This window comes from Mus caroli, chromosome 5 (genome assembly GCF_900094665.2).
Source record: "Mus caroli chromosome 5, CAROLI_EIJ_v1.1, whole genome shotgun sequence".
NCBI lineage: Eukaryota > Metazoa > Chordata > Mammalia > Rodentia > Muridae > Mus > Mus caroli.
In genome coordinates this window covers 136,030,287-136,042,005 of record NC_034574.1, presented here as the reverse complement: position 1 = coordinate 136,042,005, position 11,719 = coordinate 136,030,287, and the positions used below count along the sequence as shown (strand labels likewise).

The 11,719-nt window shown below is 52.3% G+C and overlaps 2 protein-coding genes across 5 annotated transcripts in view; both read left to right on the top strand.

The window, feature by feature from the left end:
* Zdhhc4 (zinc finger DHHC-type containing 4) overlaps positions 1-852 on the top strand; it is a 13,885-nt gene extending 13,033 nt beyond the window's left edge. For all 4 annotated transcript variants that reach the window (XM_021162593.2, XM_021162595.2, XM_021162594.2 and 1 more), the window contains one exon: positions 509-852. In XM_021162593.2, the coding sequence (XP_021018252.1) occupies positions 509-799 (291 nt within the window). In that variant the 3' untranslated portion in view covers positions 800-852. The remainder of the gene's footprint in view (positions 1-508) is intronic.
* Positions 853-1,979: 1,127 nt separating this feature from the next.
* Positions 1,980-11,719, top strand: part of C5H7orf26 (chromosome 5 C7orf26 homolog) — a 14,257-nt gene continuing 4,517 nt past the window's right edge. Inside the window, exons 1-5 of the mRNA XM_021162608.2 lie at positions 1,980-2,437; positions 2,950-3,171; positions 5,411-5,576; positions 9,086-9,610; positions 10,429-10,468. Coding sequence (XP_021018267.1) covers positions 2,246-2,437; positions 2,950-3,171; positions 5,411-5,576; positions 9,086-9,610; positions 10,429-10,468 — 1,145 coding nt within the window. The 5' untranslated portion in view covers positions 1,980-2,245. The remainder of the gene's footprint in view (positions 2,438-2,949; positions 3,172-5,410; positions 5,577-9,085; positions 9,611-10,428; positions 10,469-11,719) is intronic.

The window sequence follows — 11,719 nt, the reverse complement described above, 5'->3', positions numbered from 1 at the left end:
AAAAAAAAAAAAAAATGCACGAGCTGTCTCCACATATTTGTCTTGTAAACAGCAGACTGGCAAAGTACTGTCTGTGTCTTGAGTGACCTTTCTGCCTGTGTGAAAGTTATCCTGCAACAAGCTCTCACACACACTAGCATCATGCCTGGGCTGCCTGTCTGTGTCTGTGTTGACTATGACTCAAATCTATGTTCAAAGGGTCAGATTTGAGGCAACTGAAGTGCATATGTGTGTGTATCTGTGTGCTTGCACTTATGCAATACATGCATGTGACAGACAGACAGGGAGACAGACAGACAGAGACAGAGGCACAGAAAGAGAAATAGGGAATTTTGAATGTGGGGCCTCCTGAATGCTGGGGCATTGGCGCGTTTTTCAGCTGTATATACTGCCTGGTGGGTCAGAGCTGATGCAGCAGGTCAGCCGAGTGGTGAGTCTGCACCACAGGGTCAGGGCTGTGCTCAGGCATCGAAGGCTATTTGCTAACACTCTGGTTTTCTGCCCACAGCACCTGTTCCTGGCATTTCCAAGGATTGTCTTCCTACTGGGCTTTGTCATCGTTTTGAGCATGCTCCTGACTGGCTACTTGTGCTTTGCTCTGTACCTGGCTTCCACCAACCAGACCACAAATGAATGGTATAAAGGCGACTGGGCCTGGTGCCAGCGCTGGCCTCTGGTAGCTTGGTCCCCATCAGCCGAGCCCCAGATCCACCAGAACATTCACTCCAATGGGTTTAGGAGCAACCTTCGAGAGATCTTTCTACCTGCTACCCCCAGTTACAAGAAAAAGAAGAAATAGAGCAGAAGTGCCCTGCCTTTTAAATACAGTGCACACCTACTTGTACACATGGATATTTGTTTTCTCATCATTGTCTGTGTTGGTTTCTGCTGTGTGGGCGTGAGTGGGCTTTAGTGGGGAAAAAGAGATGGGAAGCTAGGCTTGCTGAGTTCTATTGTCTCCCAGGGCAGATCTCCCTCCTGCCTATATTCTGCTAGATCCAGTAACTTCTGAGGTCCTAGTGTGAGAAGGGTCAAGAGATGTCCAAGGCTCTGGGTGACAACGAGGCCTTTGCCTCTTTCACTGCACCCTTGGGCGCCTGAACTAGGACCATAAAGCCTATTCCCTGATGTACAAGAGAGTCTCTGGGCTGTGCCCAGCTGCACTCTCTCCCTGGTCTGTTCTTTCCCAGGCAGGGGCCCTTTATCATCTTAACTAAATCCTCTCAGCCATAGGCCTCTTAGTCATTGTACTTGTGAGCCACACGCAAGACTTTTCCATTCTGTTTAAAATCTCTACTCCCCAATGGGCGGTGGTGGTGCACACCTTTGATCACAGGACTCAGGAGGCAGAGGAATGTGGATCTCTGAGTTTGAGGCCAGCCTGGTCTACACAGTGAGTTACAGGATAGCCAGGGCTACTCTGAGAAACCCTGTCTCGAAAAACCAAAAGAAAAAAAAATTCTCCAGTCTTCATTGACAGCTAGTTCAGTATAAATTGTAAATAAACCATCGCCCATAGATTGTATAAAAATCTTGAGCTGGGGAGTGGGAGTGTTGTAGGGTGGGAGGGTTTTCAGGAACAGGGAGCACGTGGGCTGAACCTTGTACTAAGATTCCCATAGTCCTCCTGGACTGGGCTAGAGCATAGCAGTTAAGAGGGTCCAGGAGTCAGGAGAGAATTTGGAAACATTGACCCTGGAACAGAAGGATCAGGGCGTGGGGGTGCTTACAAGCATCATTTGTCCTAGTAGTCGTCCCACTCCCGGGGGCGATCAGTGCACGTCCTGGTTGGAGGAGAGCACGAGAAGGCTTGCGTACGTGGTGCCGGCTCAGAACACCTCTGAGCGTCTGATAGCCAAACACCTCTGAAGTCAGAGAAACTCTTGCGAAGACGGCGGGGCGGGGCCTCGTGCTTGCCCGTGCGGGCTTCACCGCCAGGGGGCGCCCACGAGAGCACGCGGCCGCAGCCGGAGCTTGGCCCCTGCGGGCCGCCGTCGCCATTCAGCCGCCGGTTCGGCCGAGCGGCGTCGGCTCCCGCGGCTCTGGGCGGCGCCGCAGTCGGACCCCAGGATACCCGCTGGCCCGTGGCGGCGGCGGCGGCGGCGACGATGGTCCCCTGAGTGGGTCGGCGCCTGTTAGAGGCGGGCGGGCGCCGCGACCCTGCCCGCGTCGGGGCCCAGGCCGGTCGCGCCTCTTTGTCTCCGGGCGGAAGTAGGACTCGCGGCGGGGACAGGGCGGCCGCACCATGAGCGACATCCGCCACTCGCTGCTGCGGCGCGACGCGCTGAGCGCCGCCAAGGAGGTGCTGTACCACCTGGACATCTACTTCAGCAGCCAGCTGCAGAGCGCGCCGCTGCCCATCGTGGACAAGGGCTCCGTGGAGCTGCTGGAGGAGTTCGTGTTCCAAGTGCCCAAGGAGCGCGGCGCGCAGCCCAAGGTGCCCGCCCCGGCCGTGCCCTCGCTCGGTGACAGGCGCTCGCCCCGAGGTCTCGCTCCTCTTTCCGCTCCCCCGGCCCTGCAGTCCAGCGGCGTTGCTCAGCCGCGTGCCGGTTTCGCAGGCGTGTGACAGTTCGCCCACCAATGAATGATCCGAGTGGTGGCTTTGGGAACTGGCTACTTAACATCCCTCTGGGATGTCGCTTAACTAGATGCAGGGCTTTTTCCTTTGCTTATTCGTAGAGTTAAGCCCCCCATCCCCCGGCTTAGGCTTCAGAAGGGTGAAAAAAAAATACACCCTGGGAAAAAGAACAGATCTGTTTTCCTTTTTGAAACACTTTCTGTGTACCATGTATCTCGGGCCAGCCTGAAACTCATTATCTGCTACACTCGGCCTCGTGTGCGCTGGGATTCTAAGCATCCACTTCCCTAATCTCTTACTTAGGTGGTGGGAGCTAAGGGGCAGGTGGAGGCCCTCTTCTCACAGCTTCTCTTCCGGGTTTGTTTTTACAGAGACTGAATTCCCTCCAGGAGCTCCAGCTTCTTGAAATCATGTGCAGTTACTTCCAGGAGCAAAGCAAGGACTCCGTACGGCAGATCATTTTCTCCTCCCTTTTCAGCCCCCAAGGGAACAAAGCCGACGACAGCCGAATGAGCTTGTTGGGAAAGCTGGTCTCCATGGCCGTGGCCGTGTGTCGGATCCCCGTGTTGGAATGTGCGGCCTCCTGGCTCCAGGTACTACTGCTCTCGGAAATAGCGTTACTTTCCACAGTCTCCATAGATAGGATAACAAGAGTTGGAATGTTCGTAGAGGTCTTTTGCACGTGCGTGATGTCATCGATCATCGCTGCCTGGGTGCTACACCCAGTCCCGTTTTTTTAATGGAGCAAACAATTTTTTTGTTTCTTTGATTGACTTTTTTTTTTTTTTTTTTTTGAAACAAGGATTTGGTATGTAGCCCAAGCTGAATTCAACCCTCATGACCCTGCTACCTGAGTCTCTTGAGGATTATAGGGACCACCTCGTCTGGCTCTGGAATTGTAGCCTTCTTGTACACATAGTAGTAAAATTAGGATTTGTTTCATTTTGAAACAGGTTCTGATTATGTAGCCTGGGCTGTCCTGGATCTCAAAATGTAGACCAGACTGGCCTTGAACTCGACCCAGACCAGGTGTCTCTGCCCTCCCTAGCATTTGTGGTTAAAGGTATATGCCATCACACCCAGCTTACTTTTAGTATTAATGTGCATGTGTGATGTGTGTGTGGTTGCCTGTGCCACAGCACATCTGGAGAGGCCTGAGGACAGCTGTGTGAAGTCAGGTCACTACTGTCACCTCTTTTTTTTTTTTTTTTTTTTTGAGACAGGGTTTCTCTGTGTAGCCATGGCTGTCCTGGAACTCACTCTGTAGACCAGGCTGGCCTCNAACTCAGAGACCCGCCTGCCTCTGCCTCCCGAGTGCTGGGATTAAAGGTATACGCCACCACCACCTGGCTTCCTTGGCTCCTTTTCATCTTAAATGTTTAAAATTATTTGTTAACGTGTAACTGTTTTGTGTGGGGATGTTGTGTCTGTGTGTGTCTGTATACCACCTGTATGCTGCTGCTCACACCGTGGAGGCTTGAAGCGGAGCGGGCTTTCGATCCCTGCAACTAGAATTACAAATGGTTGTGAGCCACCATGTGGGTGCTAGGAATCGAATTTGGGTCCTCTGGGAGAGCAGCCAGTGCCCCTAACTACTGAGCCCCCCACTTCTTTTGTCCATATGCTGTTACAGAGCTTTCTCTCAGGTTGTCAGGCTTGCAAGGCAAGAGCTTCACTGGCTGAATCATCCACCGTCCTCCCAGTCTGCGTCTTACTGTATAGGCTTGATTGGCATGGGATTCACTCTGTAGACCAGGCTGGCCTTTAACTCACAAAGATTTGCCATCCTTGGCCTCCCCAGATTAAAGGTGTGTGACACCACACCCAGCCTTAAATTAATTTTTTGATAAGCAAAACCAAAAAAAAAGGCCTCATCTTCAGAATAAATGAAATGAAAAATCTATTTCTTAGGCAAAATGATTGGATTTTTAAAACAGTATGCGGAGGGAAGGAGAGATGGCTTAGTAGTTAAGAGACTGCACACAAAGGACCTAAATCCAGTCCTTAGAGCACCCATATCCAGCTCCCGGGAATCCCTTCCCCCTGTTCTCCTTGAATGTCTTTACGCACATGTATGGATCTACTCACACAGACTCACAGGGCTACACACCATGACAAGTAAAATCTTAAGAAAAACAAGTTTAACTATGTAGCTTAGGCCAGCCTACAACCTCTTAACCTTTTGCCCCAGGCTTCCTAGTGCTGAGACCGAGGCTTGAGCCACCACACCCAGCTGCCAGCTGTAGCAAACTTCGAGACAGGGTTTCTCTGTATAGCCCTGGCTGTCCTGGAACTCAAGAGATCTGCCTGCCTCTGCCTCCCAAGTGCTGGGATCAAAGGCGTGCGCCACCACTGCCGGGCTTGTGGCAAACATTTTATCATGTGATAATTCACAAACTCTTCCAAACCTCACAGTGGTAGTAACGGGTAGTTTTGATGTATGGTGTCCTTCAGAAATTGTCATTTCCTCGCCAGTGGTCTTACCAAAGTCACCTTTCAACCGAGACAGGCAGATTTATGTAACTATTCCACCTTTGCAGTGGGCCTGGTCCTTTTGCAAGAGCGCACTTCTGCCCTCTAGTGCTGGAGTGTGGGATAGCAGGCTGATTAGCTTGGCCGTCCCTGTGGAGCTGTGCTCCCCTGTGGCTGGGAAGTGGTGGTAGACTGGTGCCATGGGCTGTAGATGATGAGACCCTACCCCAAGGGGCTCTGTTAGCAGGTCTCCCAGCCCCAAAGTGGCTCCACCCACGTGGGTGGTCTTCACTCTTTACACGCAGCTGTCACCTGCCAGCTCAGGGTTCCTCAGTGACTTGGACTGTGGCTTCTTCCCAGCGGACACCCGTGGTCTACTGCGTGAGGCTTGCCAGAGTGCTTGTGGAGGACTACTGCTGTCTGGTGCCGGGCTCCGTTCAGACACTGAAGCAGATCTTTAGTGCCAGTCCTCGTTTCTGCTGCCAGTTCATAACGTCCGTGACCGCCCTCTACGACCTGTCATCAGGTGAGTGTCCAAGCAGCTTCTGGTGGACACCAGCTTTGTGTATTTCTTTCTTGCTGTGCTGGGGTAGAACCCAGAGCTGCGAGCAAGCTGGACAAGCATTCTGCCCTGGAATACCTCATGCCCCAGTGACTACATTGGCTTTTGTTTTATTTTGTGGTTTGTGTCTGGGGGGCGGGTGTCACGTGTGCAGTGCCCACAGTGGCCCTTGGAGCTAGAGTTACACATGGTCCAAACGTGGGAACTGAACTCAGGTTAAGAGCAGCGAGTGCTCTTACCCACTGTCCAGACCCTTGCCACTGACTTTTTTAACTGCAAAGCATACATCGTTATTATGGGGCTAAACCTAACCATACGGCATCTCAGTCATTTGCTAAAAGCGGCTTTGTTCAATTCTTCGCAGTTTGGGTCTGAATGGCAGAAATAAGAGCGTAGGAAACCAGGTACAGGCCCTTTTCCGTAGACATGTGACTGCCTCTCCACAAGATTTATTCTTAATTATGTGCATGGAGGGCAGGAGTATGACAGGGACCTGTGGGTGCCCAAGAAAGCCAGAATTGAGTGTCAGGGCCCTTGAAGGTGAAGGCACAGGCACTTGTGCCCAGTGTGGAAACTGGGAACCAAACACAAGTCTTCTGGAAGAGCAGCAAGTGCTCATCTGTCTGTCTGTCCATCCATCCAGCTATCTTTAAGGTTTCTTCTTTTGCCCCTTCCCTTCTGTCTTAGTTAGGGTTTTACTGCTATGAGCAAGGCAAGTCTTATAAAGGACAACATTTGGGGCTGGTTCAGTCCAGTATCATCAAGGTGGGAACATGGCAGCATCCTGGCAGGCCTGGTGCAGGAGGAGCTGAGAGTTCTACATCTTCATCTGAAGGCTGCTAGCAGAATACTGACTTCCAGGCAGCTAGGACAAGGATATTAGAGCCCATGCCCACGGTGACACACCTAGTCCAAAAGGACCACACCTTCTAGTAGTGCCACTCCCTGGTCCGTGCGTATACAAACCATCACACCATCTTACTCTTCTCCTTCCTCCTTCCTGTTTTCTTCCCGTGTGTGGATGTTTTGCCTGCTTGTATATCTGTGCACCACATGAATGCCTGGTATCCACAGACACCAGAAGAGGGTGTTAGATGCCCTAGGTCTGTAATTATAGACAGGTGTGAGCCACAAGTGGGTACTGGGAAATTAAACCTGGGTCTTCTGGAAGAACAGCCAGGAAGTAGGGGCCAGAGAAGACACAGATGTGGAAGGACTTGCGCAGAAAGTCCTGCTCATTGATGCTGTCCCAGGAATGTGTCTGTGATGGAGAGAATGGGTGAGGAAGCCAGGCTTCACGTCAACAATGGCCCCTGCAGTGTCTTCTGCCTGAGGCTCGTGGTTCTCCCACAAAGGGAAGGTGTTTGTGCTGCTTTCTGTGGAGTGAGCCTGCTTTTGTGCTCAGGGGTCAGGCTCCTCCCTCTGTCCTTTGCCCTGGCTGCCCTGGGGGCTGACAGCTCAGCCAACACTTTGAGAGTCTTTGGGAACCTTGTCTGTTTCCTGTTCCATCCCAGCCCCATGGCCATGTGTTTGTCCCCATCTTAGTGCTTTCAGGTTGGAGGCTTCTGCTCTTAGAAGCGCTGAGATTCGTGCCTGTGGTGCACAAACATCCGTGCAGGCAAACGGGTTCAAGAGCACTGGCCTCTCCTGTGGGAATGGAGAATTCAGTCACTAAGCACACGTGCCACGCACATGCCCAGGGCATAGATGCACACTCTCACCTGACTGCTCGCTGCCTTTAGGCCACGACAGGTGCCTCCACTGAGGCCTGGGCATGTGTTAGAAATGTAAGGGGCAGAAACTCCCTGGGGAATCGAGGGCACAGGGGCAGGGCTGCCACAGCGGGGCTGTAGACCACAGCTGCTGCCTCTTGCCGGTGGTGGGGTGTATGGGGAAGTGTTGTTGGGACAATCGGGGACAGTCTTCAGAGGCGGAAAAGCTGGGGACCTTATTCCAACGGAGTGGGCACATGCCTTGCCTCCCAAGTCCTCCTCTGACATGCAGGGACTCTGTCAGGCTTTGCTCTGCCATGAGCTGAGCTGAGAACACAGCCTCAGAGAGGAGGCTGGGCAGCAGCCTGAGCATATACCGTGCTGATGCCAAATTGGGCAGAGTAGCTTGGTGACATAAAAGCCAGGCTGCCAGGGGTCTGAGATGAGCCCTCCACCTGTTGGTTTGGTTTGGTTTTTAGTTTTTGTTTGTTTGTTTGGTTTTTTTTTTTCAGACAAGGTTTCTTGGTATAACAGCCCTGGCTGTCCTGGACTCACTTTGTAGACCAGGCTAGCCTTGAACTTACAGAGATCCTTCTGCCTCTGCTTGCGAGTGCTGGGATCAGAGGCATGCACCACCACGCCCAGCTCCACCATGTGTTTCTAGTCAGTTCTGAGAAAGAACTCTGGGGTGTGTGGATTAAGAGGGTTGGTTTGCTTAAAGGACTGGGACCAGCACCTGACACACAGTAGGCCCAGAGTTAGTGCCAACTTCTGCCCTTGTTAGTGCTGTCCCAGAGTCACGCTGGTACTTAGATAAGGGCTCCAACTTTGGGGCTGCGCTGGCTGACTGACAGCACTCCACACTGCTCCCTGAAGGTCACTGTGGCTGTCACTTTACTACAGAGGAGATACCGGGCATAGGGAGGACACCTACACCCAGACAAGGGCTGAAGCGCACCCGTCATTTTGAGCTTGGGGATAGTGAGCTAGCTCTTTGTGTAGAACAGCAGTTCTCAACCCATGGGCCGTAATCCCTTTGATAAACCTCTGTTCAAAAGTATTTACACTACAGTTCATAACAATACCAAACTTACAGTTATGAAGTGAAAATAATTTTATGGCTTGGCATCACCATGTCATGAGGAGCTGTACTAAAGGATCACAGTGTCAGGGAGGCCGAGCACCATGTGCAGAAGCACGTGCCATACAGCGTGACAACTTAAGTTCAATCCCTGGGACCTATGTAAAAGTGCAGAGGGAAGGGACTCCTGCAGTGTCCTCTGATCTCCACATATGCTTTATGTTCGAGTATATACACACGCACACACACACACATACAAGCACACGCACGCACGTAGATGCACCAAAAATTAAATAAGTGTGTGTAGGGGTGGAAGTGATGGAGTTCAAGGGAATTGTTAACTTAGGTGGTTTTATTTTTACTTGTGTTTTTCTGAGCCTTGACTTTGGCTGTAGGGTCCTGGACACTGGGGACAGGACATTGATCATGGTGCAGATGTTAAGAAGGAGACTGAGTCCAGGACAGCCAGAGCTACACAGAGAAACCCCATCTCGAAAAACCAAAAAAAAAAAAAAAAAAAAGAGAGAGAGAGAGAAGGAGACAGAGGATGAGTGTGACTTGGGCATTAGGCATCTGAGTGTCAGACACGAAGGCTCTAAACTCAGAGGCCCATCCCCCACTGTCCACTCTGCTCCTGTCCCCAAGGCCAGACCTGCCCCTGACTGCATGTCTCTTTGCAGATGACCTCATCCCACCTTTGGACTTGCTTGAAATGATTGTCAGCTGGATTTTCGAGGACCCGAGGCTGATTCTCATCACATTTTTAAATACTCCCATCGCCGCCAACCTGCCCATAGGATTTTTAGAGCTCACGCCCCTCATTGGGCTGATCCGGTGGTGTGTGAAGGCCCCTCTGGCTTACAAAAGGAAGAAGCCTTGCCTATCCAATGGCCACATCAGTCACAAGGTTGCCAAGGACTCGGGCGCGGGCACGGACAGAGACTCGCACTTGCTGTACTCAAAGCTCCACCTGAGCGTCCTGCAGGTCCTCATGACGCTCCAGCTGCACCTCACAGAGAAGAACCTGTACGGACGCCTGGGGCTCATTCTGTTCGACCACATGGTCCCGCTTGTGGAGGAGATCAACAGACTGGCAGATGAACTGAACCCCCTCAATGCCTCCCAGGAGATTGAGCTTGCCCTGGACCGCTTGGCCCAGGCCTTGCAGGTGGCTATGACGTCGGGGGCCCTGCTGTGCACGAGAGGTAAGTGCTAACCCGGTGATCCGTGTTGTACGCAGAAAGGATGGCATCTCAGACAGATATTGCCTTTGCTTCTTCAGGGACTTGCTCCCCGTCCCTGTGACTGTAAGGGACTGTCCCCCAGAGTCGTCCTCACGGGGTGCTGCTGTGCTCTAGATGCCACATCTAGATGTCACCTGGCTCTTTTCGGCACAAGGTGGCTAGAGCATCCAGAGCTTTTCCTCTGTAGGACTAGGATTTTGGCGTACTTGTGTGCGGTGAACCTTGCTTTGTATAGCCCAGGCTAGCCTGAAACTCGTGGCAGTTTTTCTGCCTCTGTACCTGAGTGCTAGGATTATGGGAGTGAACCTCCACGCTTGCATATGTTCGCTGTCTGATTTCCTCTTTTGGCGGCAGGTGGACAGTACTGGAGACTGAGCTAGGGCCTCGAGCGTGCTAGACGAGCTCTCTGTCTCCGAGTATAGCACCAGCCCTGCGTTTGCCATCTAATGCACTGTTGGCCTGTGTCCCCAGTGGAGGGGTGCCGTTGATGAGTCCCCCCCACATTTTACCCTGGGTATTCGGTTATTCAGTAAGAGCTCTGACTTGTGGCTCTTTGCCAGACACTCAACAGATTGTCAACAGTCCCCCTCCCACCCAAGTGGCTTCTTCTGTTTCCAGTTTGTTTTTATTTTATGTGAAAACTGCCATTCAGGAGAATCCAGTTTCTAAGGCGGCTGGGAGCTTACTGCAGCAGGTCCTGCTGCTGGCTGGCCAGCGGTCTTGTTAAGAACCTTGAACCCAGGTCTCCCCCGTCTAATCTCATGTCTCCTTAATTACAGATGACCTGAGAACCTTGTGCTCCCGGCTGCCCCATAACAAGTAGGTGTTCCTACCTCCACCTGGGTTGGCACTGCTGGGGCAGGGTGGGAATGGCAAGAGGCAGAGCAGGGCACACAGGCACTGTGGTCCTGGGAAATCTGGTCTGCAGGCGGCTGAGTATCCCCTGATGAGCTTTCTGGAGGGTTAGATTGGTCCTGGGAAAAGCAGAGGCTCAGGACAGCCCTCACCAGAGTGAGAGAGACCACAGCGACCTCCCAGTGTCACTCAGAGCTGCTAAGGCAGTTAGAGCAGAGCTTGGTGCCTCGTGTGAGCCGCTGTCCCTTTCAGAACCCGGGACATTGCACTTCTGTGACTCTCCCTAGAAGTGAAGCCAAGATGTGTGTGTGCTGGAGGCGGTGTGCCCTCCTAACACTGCGGTGACCCTGAGAGCCCAGTGTGCTGGGCCTACCTGTGCATGGCTTCCCTCAGCAGGCACTTGGCTTTGGAGGTATTTGTGATGGCATTTGGGCAATCTCTGTATGTGTCTCTGGGTCTGTTTCCCTATGGGGGTGGCAATGATGTCTGCCTCATGGTGTGTCTCATGAGAGCTGCTGTCCTTTCAGAATGTAAGCATTTCAGTTCTGTGACTCTGTCCTTAGATGCAAAGCCAAAAGCTCTGTGCACGACAGAGTCTCATGCAGTGCAGAGGGAGCATGGTGGCCCTCGGTCCCAGGTACAGGGGACAGTCAGTAACCATCATACCTTGGGAGAGGGGCTGTAGAGCTGCTAAGAGTAACTGTGGCTGGGAGTCGGCTCAGCCACAGAAACACTTGATGCATAGCAAGGGGTCCTCAGTTAGATACTCAGGACCCACATTAACAAAGCAACTTGTAGCACGCCAGAGTAGAGGCAGAGACTGGAAATTCCCTGACAGCTTGCAGGGCAGTTAGTTAGCCTGGAGGACGATGGGAGACACTTGAGACTCCAGCTTAAGCTAGGTGGAAGGTGAGCTGACATCTGAGCTTGTCCTCTGACCTCCATGTTTGCCATGACACACATGTGCCTGAACTCACATACATGAGTATCTGTATGTACGTGTGTTATTCACATGTACATGTGCATCACATACATCCACACACATAGAAATTGCGACCGCTGAGCAAGGTGCTGTTCAGTTGAAGCCAGGCGTGTGAACACGGCAGGCTTACAGCAGTGGTGAGGTGTGAACACAGCAGGCTTACAGCAGTGGTGAGGTGTGAGCAGGGCAGGCTTACAGCAGTGGTGAGGTGTGAACAGAGCAGGCTTACAGCA